Genomic DNA, 14342 nt, shown 5'->3' on the forward strand with positions numbered 1-14342 from the left:
GAGCATATTTGCATATATATGCGTAACTGATCACTTTTACTGTTAGATTATTGCAGATTATTACATTTGAATAATTGTACTGCAGGTAAGAATTGCAAAGGAGGGGATTTCTTATTGTGTTACTTCATGCTTTACAGCTTCTGGAGTGACATTTTTTAAATAGATTTGCACAAACTTAATCAGGTGATTAAAATGTTTTTAATTTGAGATACAGGCATTGCATTTTAAAGATTTGTATGTGTTTTCTTTCACTGTTGAAAGTAACATTGAACAAAGAATGCTTGGTTAATGTTACTTTTCATAGTTTTCCATCACCAAACAGTGGTCCAAGTTGCTGTCTTTCTCCAAACAATAGCTACATACCATAAAAGTTTTAAGAGCTATTTATGCATCTGTATTGAGTGATCAATTATATATAGTTTTATGTTTGAGTGGTATAAGGCACTTTGGTAGCAGAGTGCAGTAGTGAGCTTGTTGCAAGAATTGTCAGCAGTCTCCCTCTATGATGTATTCCCAATGAATAGGTAAAAGTCTAATGCTAAAAAGGATGAAGATTGGAAATAAAAGGTAGAAAAATACAAAGGCAGAAAATTTAAAAGTCATTACTGCTTAGCATTAGCAAGTCTTTGTTCCCTTTATAAATAGTCTGTGCAGCATTTCCTTGTGTTTTATTTTGCAATTAACTCCTGTTGTCTACAAAACTATAAACAGAGTTTATGATTTTTGACTCATAGCTAACAATGAGAACTAGTTATCTCAGTGTGTGCCACATGGCAACGATGTTTTTGTTCTCCACAAGTCGCATGTTTGGAAATCTTATAGAATGAAACACTTTTTGAAGAATTTGGTATATGTTTAAATAACTTTTGTTTAAGGTTGTCGCCTGTGCAATAATTAAGTACTGTACTTGCGTAATAATTTTCACAATTCCCAATCTGTTACCTGTAAGCTGAGAAAATTACATCGGGGGACATGACTAGTTGAAAATTAGCTAGCAATCTAATCAGAAAATATAAAGAGGTAACTCTCCTTTCCTAAGTCCCACGTAAAGGCGATTAATATTTTGATTGAGAGCCTTACTTCTATGCTGTGCAAAGCATAAGGTTACTTTCTCCAACATGGGAAATCTTCTTCATCCTAATAAGGCTAAATTGCTAAATGCTTTTATGTACACTTTGAATACAGAAATACTGGTTATTCTGTGTGATATTTATATGTTTGGTCAGTAAGAGTAATATGTGTCATTGTCAGAGTGTCTTGCAGTTAAGTGAAGTGTATTTTATACATATTCTGAACCACCCTTGCTCTTCCCACATGTTTCTTTAAGTTCTTGTCAGTCCTCTCTTCCATTTCCCTGACATTCTTTTTAGGCCACTAATGAAAGGCCATCAGTGTACAGACCTAGACCAGTAGCCTGAACTGTGGATCATATATCCTATTCATGGTCCATACAGCCTCCTTTGTCTTCTAACCGTCCAGCGTGTTATGTGCTGGAACGTAGTAGGGGCTACCTTTCACAGAGGTTTTTTCAGTTATTTATTTATGTCCAAGCTTCTGATACAAGAGGCAGGGAGAGATTCATTTCAGAGGCAGAGCAACACCTTGATAAAACTTGAATAAGATGTTTCCAAAAATTAAAAAAAAAAAAAAAAGCTTATTTTCCAAGCCCTTAGTTCCTCATTTTTTATGCCATTCTTCTTGTGGAATTTGTCCTGCTGCTGACACTAGCTCTTGAAGCATAAATGCAAGCAGTGACTTCTATAAGTAAGCGTGTGACCAATAGCTGTGATTTTGTAGCCTGAAAGAGATGGGAGAAGAGGAATAACTGGAAATTTCTGAGAGCTTTTTCAAAAACTTTCCTTAGGGTAACCTGCTACTCAAATATTCATGCTTTTTAGTCACGAAAGAATCAGTATCTTTGTGGAAGAGGTAATTCTTAAAAAGTCTGTGCAAGTGGAATTATCCACACAGTAAAATTTGAAGTTTTTTACACTAATTAAATGTCTTCATCATTTTACTGTGTTGGGGAACACGTATTAAAGGGCTTTGCTTTCTTAACTGTTTTAAGAACTAATCTAGATATTTTTAAAACTTTTGCATATGTGTCTGAAGCTTTATATTTGTAGTTAAGACTTTATTGAATCATATTAGTTTGTTCTAATCTGGTGTTGCTTCCAAGTTGTAACAGCTGGGAAGCATGCAAGCAATTATGTTGCTATTCCCAGCTAAGATGCAGCAATATTAATTTGACCACTAGTTTAATTGCTTGCTGCTCAGGAAGTCAGAAATCCAATGATTGCCAAGTCATGTGAGAGGTACAGGGCTTCTGTTTTTAAAAAAATACTTATCTGCTGTCATCAATATTTTAAATATATTGCTCATTAAAAGTATTCTGCTACAGCATTCACATTAATTGTAGGAAATGGTTTAGTTAATGAGTATACAAAAGAATGTAGAGGAATGCTAAGTACTACCTCAAGTGCATTATTATTAGTCCCACTGTCTACATGGTAATTAATGGTGCTTATATACAGCTAGGTATAGATTTATCCTCAGAGTTAATTAGTCAGTGTTTTGGAGGCAATGCGATAAAGTAGGAAAGAAATCTTTATTTTGTTTACTGTCTCAGAAATGTATTAGTTAGCACAAGTTCAGTGTATATAAAAAGTATGTAGAAGACAGAGTCCTGACACTTTTAGAGAAGTTATATTATTCCTTGTCAGTTTTGGTTAGGATTGATTTTTATTTACATAGGTGTATTAACTGCAACAAAGTAGTTATGAACATTAGCTATTACAGATGTTAGTTATATTTTGACTTAATGAAAGAAGCCTTTTATTTAAAAGTCTATGCTTTGTGCTTTGTTGCAGTTTATATTTTTGGAGCATAAATAATGTTTATGCATAAAATTAGTACATGATTAGCATATTCAAAGCTATAAAACTTCTATCTCTTTTAGAAAATTGAAAATGGAAGATTTGCAAAACTCAGATATATTGCACATGCTATGGTCAACAGTACAGATCTGTTAATGGTAACAAAAAGGTAAACAGTTTTGACTCTGAATAATATGTACTTAAAACAATCATTAAAATGTGCATGCCTTGATGATTGCTGATCAGTAACTGCACTGTCACCATATATGTAGACAAAATAATGGGGAAGGCATGCCTAGTGTTCTGGTTATAATGGTAATAATCTTCAACAATGTCATTGTTTGTAGTAGGAGAGTGTTCAGGGTTATTTCTCTCCTATTTAAGAAGGGAAAGAAGTACTGATTTTAAGATGCTTTAGCTGAGAAGGATTTGTTATAAACTGGGTTAGGCTAAAATTACCTGAACTGTGGGATTCACTTACAAAGGTGTATTGAAGGAAATAAAGGATAATATAGGAACAGTCAATATCTAGCAGTGGAGTATGGGGCATCCTTCTCAAATACAGCTTGAAGTAGTGTCACAGTTTTGCTATGAAACACTGAGTATTTTGATATGAGTATTTTAAATGTAAGAGGGAGTTTCAAAATTCACTCTTTTGGAAAGTGTGCTGTATAGTTAGAGATCATGAGATGAAACCTATTTTGCAATGACAAATTAATTCACTAGAGAAAGGGTAATATGACAACCTCTAAGGTTTTTTACATTGATTTTTAAAACTACTTTTATTTTCTGGTACCTAGTGGTGTGTTATTTGTGACAAAGGGGGCATTTGGACAGCTGACATGTGAATGGCAATACACTTATGATGAATTTACCAAAGAACCATTCATCGTTGATGGTCGAAGATTGCGCATTGAAGCCAAGGTACATTACTCTTACTGTGTTTTGTTGTCTTTTTTTGTTACTGTTTATGAAATTGAACTTTGAATTTCTGCTCACTCTCCTCTGAGTTCTTGATCTCCTTTGTATTTGAGATGTACTCAGAGAAAGGAGTTGAAATTGCCATGAGCGAACTCCTCAGATAACTAGTCTCTGACTGTTTCAAGCAGCATAGTAACTTGGTCTTTGCAGATGAGATTTTTCCTTGAGCTGTAGGAATTTTTTGTTTGTATGCCCCAGTTGATGGTGTATTCATAGTCTGAAAAATGCTGATTCAACACAAGGCTCAGAACATTGCAGAATATTTTTATTATGCTCTCTGGGGCATATAATAAGGTTTATTGTCTTCAAACTGACCATAATGACATGTATATTTTCCCTCTCTGTACAAATTGAAGAATGTTGCTCTTAGTTGCAATTTTTCCTTAAAAAAAATCCTTAAAATTCTTTTCCCTGGTAAGCTGACAAAGGACATAAGGAGAAAGGTGACCACTAATGGCTATTTACAGAGGCACTTTTCTTAACAAAAAGTCTTAAATTCCTACTGATCTGTTAACTGAACTTAGTTAACTGAACTTCATTCAGTAAGTTTGTCTGCCAGTATTTTGTTTCTGTTTTTTATAAACTGCACATGTGTAATTACACATATTGGTTATCAGGACAGTCTTGATGGTGCAAAACGTCATTCAGTTTTTCACTCAGATTATTTGTTTCTATTGCAGAGAGCATGAAAGGCAGAGCCATATTGGTTTGGAATCCTCCAAACTGGATTTCTGACTGCAAGTGAACTTTTCCAGGATGAAATAATTCTTAGCGTTTCTGCCATTTCAGACAATGCTGAATAACATATCCATCTTTACCCCTACACAGCAGTCATTTCAGAATCCATTAACATGTCTGCAGTATGCTCTGTATTGAAATCGATGATTGAAAACTGTATTTTGGAAATAACTCCATACGTTTTTCTTTCTGAAGCTTAAGTCGTTGTTTTTACTACCTATCTCCACTACTTGCAAGTCAGTATTGGTGGAATGTCCACTCAAGTAATGACTTGAAGGAGAATTGCAAATTAAAACCTTGGGGAGTAATGGATTTTGTTACCACATGTACATGATCTGCCTTCCATTCCTACACACGTTTATAGGGCCTTATCCAGGGACTCCATGGTAAAAAGCAGAGCCTGTTACTGCTGGAGTGTTCACCCTACTGAGCTTTCATGCAGAAAATGGTCTCTCTCAGGGTATGTGCATGTGATGCCAACATACTCAGATGACCTTTCTTGGTACACTTGGCTGTTTGAACCATTATAGCTGCCTTGATAGTAAATAGCATCGTGGTCTTAAAGCCTGAAGTAGCTAACTTCAATTTTGAATTAATGTTTTGGTTTTGTGGGTTTTTTTTTAGGAACGAGTTAAGTCTGTCTTCCATGCCAAAGAATTTGGAAAAATTATTAATTTTAGAAGTCCAGAGGATGCTAAGGTAAAGTCAAAATGCAATTAAAGATATAGTGGTAAAAAGTGTAACAGAAATACTCTTAACCTGAAACTGTGTATAGTTATGTATAACTACATATAGTTGAAATTCAGTATTTCCACATATCCGTTAGACATGGAAATAGCAATAATCTACTCAGTACTGAATTTAAAAAATAGTCAATTCCAACACCAGACTTTTCTCTACATAAATCTTCTGAATTACAGCAGTCTGAAAAAAGATTGAGTAAACAGTTATGCTAACAAAAACTAAACAATCTAGAATATGAATTAGAATAGTACATTTTAATAGACCAAAATTATTTGTAAATTACTCCTAGGTGGTGGGCAGGGATGGGGTGTTACTGCTCTGTTCGTTAAAATACAGGTTTTTTTGAAGAATTAAGAAAATCCTTAATAAAATTACCAGTAGTTTATGTGGTATATGATATTGCAGCTATTGTTATACACATTTTTGGTATAACATCTTCATTTTGACATCATTAGTTTTGACTGCAACAGACAGTAGGAGCAGTTCAGATCTGCTACCAGAAGGTAGCTACTTGTCAAAGTTCCGCCTTGTATTTAACTAGTGTAGCTACTAATTTTCACCAAAAAAATGCATGAGTCTTGAGTGTATTTCAGAGGGATGTGGTTGCATTCTCTTATTAGTTTAAGTTGCTTTTGCATCTTCTCATCAGTTTAGGTTCTCATCAGCTTTTCTCTTTCTGAGGGTAGTTTCTAGTTACAGGTAAATGGTAGCAGTTAACTCTTACCTCAGAAAGGTAAGGGCCCTGTGCTGAATTTCACTTGCCTCTAATCTTTGAAAGTGTTGAGGTTTGAGTTTTTTCTTTTTGGCTGTGTGGAACAGGGGTGGGCAGTGCTGAGATCCATTAGTCTCTCTGGGAGAGGAATCCCATCTACGCCCCAGCTAAATCAGGAACTATTCCAAAAGTGAAATTAGTACATCATATTATATTGGAATAAATATCCCAATATAACCAGTTAGATGGTGCCTAGGCCAGTTCTGACCTTCGCTGCTTGGCCAGAGGCAGCACTGTGGTGTTTAACCCCAGAGATACCTTGGCTGGCGGCAGAGTGCAGCGGGGCACAAGACAGGACTCCGTTCTCCTCAGGAGAGAGCTTCTGGCGATGGTGGAGAGAAAGGGAATGGATTCTGCTAGAAGGTAGCCAGATGTTTATTCCATGAGTACAGATACGTCTGCACTGGGCCACTGCTGGTAACAGAATAGGGCCGCATGGTCTCATTCACATTTTAAGCTCAGGACAGGGGAAGGGGAGGGGACAGGTGAGTCACCAACCAGGTGAAGGGGCAGGGTCTCCAGGTACTAGGGTCACCTATCACACGACGCCTTGCTGGTATGTTAGCCTGATTGACAGGGCACACTCAGCGAGGGGCGAGGGGGAAGGGAGAAGGTAAAACAGGATATTGCAACACACCACAACATCTCCCCCTAGTTTTGTTTAAAAAGAAGAGGACTGTGTTTATGGTGCAGAATGATTCTACTGAGGCTTCTAGGTCATCCACTGGAGCACTGAGGGCTTCCAAATGGTAGACCTCAGGAGGGGGAGATGAGCTTGAGATTAACTTGAGAACCATGCGTCTGATTACTCCAAAAACAATGCTAAAAACTACAATAACTACAACTAAAATAAACAGCACTAAAATTACAGTTTTCAGAATAGATCCCAACCAGCCCAAGAGTCCCCAGCCATTGAAAAGTCCATTCAGCTCGTTGTCAGTTTCTCTGTTGATGTCTGAGAACCTTTATCGAGGTAGTCCATATGTGGTTTGGGCTGCGGTACTATGTAGGAGATTGCAGGTGGGATGATCACGAGTAGGACGAGAAGCAGGCTCGGTCTCATGACGTCTCGAGGCTACACACGAACAGTGGGATCTAAACTGGTACAAAAACTTGAGACAAACATATATTACAAACTATTCCAGATAGGAGGCTTAAATGGAATTTCCTCCAGAGAACGTGCGCGGCGTTTTCTTCTCCAGGCAGCGTGAGCAACCTGGGGTGCTTCTGCAGATTTCTCTGAGACTTTGGGAACATAGGGCTTTACCCATTTGGAAGGAACCCACCTTAAACCAGAGGGGGTGGACACACAGGCGTATCCACGTCCCCAAGTAACCAATTTGTAAGGTCCCACCATTTTCCAAGTCTCAGGGTCCTTTACTAAAACTGGAGGTTTTTCTTTCATCAACCTGTGACTGTTCCCCCCAAAGTGGCGTAGGATGGGTGGGTTCAGGCTGTCAAAAGAACAATTCAGAAAATTGATTGTGAATAGTGCCCTGGATAACCGGATGTGGGGAGGTTCTACCTTCAGAACCTGTTGTTGCTGGTCCAGGACCCTTTTAATATCACGGTGAGTTCTTTCTACAATGGCTTGACCTGTAGGGAGTAGGGGATGCCAGTTTTGTGCTCTACTCCCCATTGTTGCAGGAAGCTCCCGAATTCCTTGGATTTATAAGCAGGCCCATTATCAGTTTTCAGCTCCTTGGGGATGCCCATGAAAGAAAAAGCCTGTAAGAGGTGCTTAATAGCATCAATAGATGATTCTCCTGTGTGGGCAGAAGCATAGACCACTCCAGAAAAGGTATCTACACTAACATGAACATATTTCTGCCGTCTAAAAGCCTGTATGTGTGTTACATCTGTTTGCCACAGTTCACAACTGTTCACTCCCCTTGGGTTTGCTCCCGTACTCACTGTAGGGAGTGCATGTTGTTGGCAATTTGGGCACGTGGCCACAATCGCTTTGGCCTGTTCTCGAGTGATGTTAAACTGGCGAACCAGGCCAGGTGCATTTTGGTGGAAAAGCTGGTGGCTGATTTTTGCCTGTTCAAAAACATTTGGGAGAGTGGCCATCACTGCAGGCGCAGCAAGAGCATCTGCCCTTCTGTTGCCTTCAGCAACAAACCCTGGCAAGTCAGTGTGTGACCTGACATGCATCACATAAAAGGGTTGCTCTCGGTGAGTGACTAACTTTACCAGTTTGGAAAGCAATTCAAAAAGTGCAATGTTAGATACATCTTGCAGTATTGCTTGATCTGCTCTGGATACTACTCCTGCCACGTATGCAGAGTCTGTAATCAGATTAAATGGTTCTGAGAACCTTTCAAAAGCCCTAACAACTGCAGCCAATTCAGCAACCTGAGGTGAACCTTCCACCTCAGCAATGTCCGTCTCCCACTGCTGGGTTTGAGGATCTTTCCAAGTCATAACAGACTTGTGGGACCTCCCGGACGCATCTGTAAAGACAGTCAGAGCCCTTTTTAAAGGTCTCCTACTTAGAGCAGTTCTTAATTTTAAAGTAAATTGAACATCTTGTTCAAACAATTTGCAAGCGGGCCGTGCTACCGAAAATTGTCCTGAGTAGGAATCCAGAGCAAACTGCAACACTTCATTTTCTTGAAACAATTGTTCCAGTATTTTCATAGTATTTTGACCTGATTTTAACTCAACTGGAATGTGAATGCACTTAAAATCACATCCTGCTAACTCCCTGATCCGGGTCCTTGCTTTCCGGATCAGTTCTGCTATCAGCTCTTGAGGCTTTGTCAGCCTCTTGGACCTTTTGTGACTGAGGAAAACCCATTCTATGATCAAGAGAGAGTCCCTCTGGTCCCGGACCTTTTTTGGTGTGTCCTTTGCCTTAGGTGTTTGTTTTTCCTCCCACTGGAAAATAATTCCATGGAGGTGTGGCAACTTACCTAGGATGATAAATTTGAATGGCAGGTCAGGCCGGCATCGGTGGGCCTGTCTTGTGGACATTGCAATCTGAACCTTTTCTAGAGCTTTCCGTGCCTCTGGGGTAATAGACCTAGGAGCCCTGGGTCCTCTCCCCCTTTCAATAAATTGAAAAGAGGGCAAGGTCTTCATTAGTCAGACCAAGCCATGGTCTTACCCAGTTCAAAGACCCACACAACTTGTGGACATCCGCAAGGGTCTTGATCCTTGGATTGATTTCTAGTTTTTGAGGAACAATGGTCCTATTTCCAATTTCTAAGCCCAAATACTTCCAAGGTGGCATCTTTTGAATTTTCTGTTCCTGGAGCTCGAACCCTGCAACAATCAATGCATCGATCGTTAGGTCAAGCGCATGTGTTAGTAAATCATCATTGGGGGCACACACAAGGATATCATCTATGTAATGATAGATGATGGCCTTCTCTGCAGCTGCACGCACTGGGGAAAGCAGGGAAGAGACATACCACTGGCAGATAGCTGGAGATACTTTCAGGCCCTGAGGAAGAACAGTCCAATGGTACCTTTTCATAGGAGCTTCTGAATTGATAGAAAGGACTGAGAATGCCAAACGCGGTGCATCGTCAGGGTGCAATGGGATTTGGAAAAAACAATCTTTAATATCAATAACAGCTAATTTCCAATCTTGAGGAAGCATTGTTGGGGATGGCATACCAGGCTGGGAGAACCCATATCTTCAATTACATTATTAATTTGTCGGAGGTCACAGAGAAGTCGCCACCTCTTTTTGTCAGCTTTTTGGATGACAAACACTGGAGAGTTCCATGGGGACATGGTCTCCACAATGTGGCCCTTTCTTAGTTGCTCTTGTACTAGTTCTTCAAGCACTTTTATTTTTTGTTTACTGAGTGGCCACTGTTTCACATCAACTGGTTCGTCTGTTTTCCACTTAAGTTTTTGAGTGGGGCGCTGTTGTTTAATGACTGCTGCACAAAAATGCTGTGGAGAGTCTGGAATATTAATTGTGACACCCCACTGGGCCATTAAATCTCTCCCTAACAAAGGTTCTGAATAATCTAACACAAATGGACGGATATTTGCTAATTGTCCGTTTGGACCCTCGAATTGAATAATGCTTTTGGATTGTTTTGCCAATTGCAGACCTCCTACACCTCGAAGGTGACCAGCAACATTTTGTAAAGGCCAGTGAGCTGGCCAGTCTTGTACTGGAATCACTGTGCAGTCTGCACCTGTGTCTACAAGCATCTCAATGCGTTTAGACTCCCCACCCCCACTGACATTGCACCACAATTTGGGTTTATCTGTCCCAATAACTTGGACTCGGGCGACTGTGGGCCCTTGTTTATCGACATTTTCAGGTAAAGATGGCACAGGGATAGCTTGAGCAACAATTTGTCCCTTGGGAAGAAACAGGGGTGGGTGGAAACAGTGCAGGCTGAGAACAAATTGCTTGGGATCTGATGTTGTTATTCCTGGAGCAATTTCGATCTCTTGTGGTGTGTTTTTGTCCCCAGTGATGATGTACTTACAACGAATTTGGTTCCAAGTACCTTTCTGTTCAGGATTTACAGAGACAATATGCCAGTCAGTGTCCTTCAGGTGGAGTGACTCTGTCAGCTGCAACCTGTAAGGCTCATTGACAGAAGATGCGGTTAATACAGAATCACTTAAATCATAACAAAGGTTATTTTGTTTCACTTTCAACAGTGGACTAGCAGACTTGGTCTTTGAAGCACCTGCTTCACTTACACAAATGTTAATATTATTGCGCGCTTGATTTATTTTGCTACCCTTATTCTCTTGGCCTGCTCCTTTTATGTCTGCACGCCTGGCAGGCTGGCGCTTTATTCTTCGTTTTTTTGTTGTTGACCCCAGGGAGGGCTTGCAGTTCTCCTCCCCTGCTATTTTTAAATTCATCAAATTCCCTTTTCAGGGGGCACTGGTTACTCCAGTGCCCTAGCTTATTACAAAGCAGGCATGATTTAGTGGGCTCAACTATTGCTGGTCTCCGCTGCTGCCCAGGGTACTGCTGAGCTGAAAGAGAAGGTGCAGGGCTGGCAACAGCAACGCGCTGAGGTGGTCTTGGCAGCAGCCTTGGTCTGGTGTCTTCAGCTACAGTCATCAGAGGCACTTTCCTGTTACAGACTAGAAGCATATCTTTTAATGTAGGGGAAGGTTCCATAGGAAGGCTCAGGATTGCTGCTCGACACTGTTCATTTGCATTTGTAAACGCTATTTCTTCTAAAATTGCTTCCCTTGCATTTTCCTTTTTAACTTGTATTTCAATGGCTCTAGTTAGCCTTTCTACAGATTTCACAAAAGGCTCTGATGGTAGTTGTTTGATTTTACTATAGGGCTCAAAAGGCCCCTCAGGTTGGAGGGAAAAGAATGCCTTTTCAGCTGCTTCCTTTACTTTCTCAAGTGTTTCTGCAGGAATTGCAGCAGCTTGGACTGAGGGAGAAGACCATTGACCCTCACCACAGAGGTGGTCAATAGTAATAAGGTTACCATTGTTGTCTTTTGCTGTGTTTGGATCAGCCTGTAAGCTTGGGAGAGCATCTTTTAGCAGTTGTTTCAATGCTGATTCCCATAATTTGAATTCCGTGGATGTCATGAGACATGAAAACAGTTGTTTTAAATCATGTGGAACTACAATAGTCCTACTTAATTCAGAATTTAAAAGGCCACGGAAATATGGACTGTGTGGACCATATTCTTTATGAGATTTACAGATCTCTTTAATCAATTGTCGTCCAAAAGAACTCCAATTAGCAGTTGGGGCTGCTCCTGCTTGAGCTGCAGGCTGAAACGTAACAGGAGCCAGTGACAACATGGGACTATGCATTGGGTCTGCTGTCCCCTGCTCTGTATCCCTTGAATCAGAAGCATTGGGATCACAGCTACAGGTTTGGGGACAGGCAGTGGGTGTGTCCCCACCGTGGGAACCCGGGGAGGGGGCGGGGAAAGGGAGCCGGCAAGGGGCGGGGAAACCGTGGGAACAAGGGGCGGGGTCAAGGGGCTGGCAGGGGGCGGGGATACCGTGGGAACAGAGGGCGGGGTCACCTGGTGACATCACGTCAGCAGCCGCCCCCTGGCAGGAGTAGAGGGGCGGAGCTGAGGGTACTGCAGGAAAGGCGGGGGGAGGGGGGAAGGTGTCACGAGGAACAGGAGGAGAGGGGGATGGGGCAGGAATTTTGGGATGCTTAAGAGGATTTTGGGAAGAAGAAGACCAGGTTTGGGAAGATGCCACGTGGCACCCACCATCTTGTGCACCCCCTAGGGACTGGGGGCCATTTTGGACATCACTGCTCTCCGAAAAGCTAACACGTGCTCGGGATTTTTTTGGGGAAAGAGGTTTAGGGGTTTTAGAGGGAGAGGGAGGAACAGGGAGAGCAGAGGCACATGGCTTTACATTTGGCTTTTTCTCCATTTCCTTTTGTTTGAGCAATGCTGTTCGAATTTGCAAACTCCAGAACACAAATTTAGCTGAGGGTAATTTGCCAGATTGTCCTAAGGTTATCAATTCATTCCCAACTTTATCCCAGAATTGAATATTGTGGATTTCTTCAGGGGAAATGTTTGGGAACTGCAGAAAAAGCCATCTTATAAACTGTTTCAATTTTCCTTTAGAGAATTTCACATTACTCTTGATTAGAATGCTAACAATATCATAATACACTCCCCTTTGTACAATGCTAAGTTTGGAACCCATGATAGATGTAAAAAAGCAGAGTACTTAATCCCGCCTGACCAAAAACAAAGCTAAAATCAGCTACCAATTTCTAAAAAAAACCACAGATAGAAAGCGATAACGAGCAGACAAAAGCTTCACAATGCAGCTGTATATAATGCTTTTAAAATTCCCGGGCAGCAGCAGCAGCAGGGCACGCCCTGCCGAGCCGAGGCAGAAACAAAGCCTCCCCCGCGGTGGAATGCAGCCCCCCCGCGGAGCAGAGGGAGCAGCCACTCCACGTGGCAGCCGAAACCGGGACGCCCCCCCCCCCCCCCCCCCCCGCAAAGAGAAAGAAAATCTCCTAACACGTGTCTGAACACGCTGCTGAGCCGGGGGGGGAAGGGCAGAGAGCGATCCCGCTCCGGCGCGAATTCTAAAAAACAGTGAAACACGCAGCAGGAAAGCTAAACTAGAACGCTATGAATTCTCGTCTGTGGGGCTGCGCAGCCAAAATGCAAAGGCAAAAAAGGAACAGAACTCGCGGCAGAGTCTGTTTTTGAGCTTCTGCTCTACCGAAAGCAGAGATACTCACGTGAAATGGAAGCTGTAGGCTGGGTACAGGCAGGCAGGTCTCCACCGGAAAAGGACCTCTCTCTGGGTGTAAGAGAAGCTACCCTTTTCTTCCTCTGGAAAATCTGTTCACCACAATGAAGCAGGGCTTTCCAAAGGCGCCGAACAGTCCACGAAACTTTTTCTGGGAGTATTCCCAAAGTCTCTAGCTGGGAGTCTTGAAGCCAGGCTCCTTTCAGCTGGATGCACGGCTGGCAGAAGCTTTTCTGAGGAACTGCGAGTCCGTTTTTGGGCTCAGGGTCGCTTGCCCACCCACAGGGACGCCAATATATTGGAATAGGTATCCCAATATAACCAGTTAGATGGTGCCTAGGCCAGTTCTGACCTTCGCTGCTTGGCCAGAGGCAGCACTGTGGTGTTTAACCCCAGAGATACCTTGGCTGGCGGCAGAGTGCAGCGGGGCACAAGACAGGACTCCGTTCTCCTCAGGAGAGAGCTTCTGGCGATGGTGGAGAGAAAGGGAATGGATTCTGCTAGAAGGTAGCCAGATGTTTATTCCATGAGTACAGATACGTCTGCACTGGGCCACTGCTGGTAACAGAATAGGGCCGCATGGTCTCATTCACATTTTAAGCTCAGGACAGGGGAAGGGGAGGGGACAGGTGAGTCACCAACCAGGTGAAGGGGCAGGGTCTCCAGGTACTAGGGTCACCTATCACACGACGCCTTGCTGGTATGTTAGCCTGATTGACAGGGCACACTCAGCGAGGGGCGAGGGGGAAGGGAGAAGGTAAAACAGGATATTGCAACACACCACAACAATATTACATATACCACAAGTATTAAGTAAGGGAAGGATATGTAAAAAAAATGAATACACCTTTCACAAAGATATTGGGGTGTTTATTTACCTAGAGAGGTAAATAAAACAACAAAACCAAGACAAATGTTCATATGAGGAGATAGAACCTGATACAGTAAGAGGTTCTGATCTAAAGTAATCCAATCATCTTTCTTCAAAGTGGTATGCACACCTTTTATAATATATAACCAA

The 14342-nt window shown here is 41.7% G+C and overlaps 1 protein-coding gene across 3 annotated transcripts in view; it reads left to right on the forward strand.

Moving 5' to 3' along the window:
* Positions 1 to 14342, forward strand: part of VPS13A (vacuolar protein sorting 13 homolog A) — a 109681-nt gene that overhangs the window by 91958 nt on the left and 3381 nt on the right. For 2 of the 3 annotated variants that reach the window (XM_064736814.1, XM_064736813.1), the window contains 3 exons: positions 2960 to 3045; positions 3677 to 3800; positions 5220 to 5294. In XM_064736814.1, the coding sequence (XP_064592884.1) occupies positions 2960 to 3045; positions 3677 to 3800; positions 5220 to 5294 (285 nt within the window). The other variant, XM_064736815.1, reaches the window with a different exon arrangement.

This window comes from Zonotrichia leucophrys, chromosome Z (genome assembly GCF_028769735.1).
Source record: "Zonotrichia leucophrys gambelii isolate GWCS_2022_RI chromosome Z, RI_Zleu_2.0, whole genome shotgun sequence".
NCBI classification, from domain to species: domain Eukaryota; kingdom Metazoa; phylum Chordata; class Aves; order Passeriformes; family Passerellidae; genus Zonotrichia; species Zonotrichia leucophrys.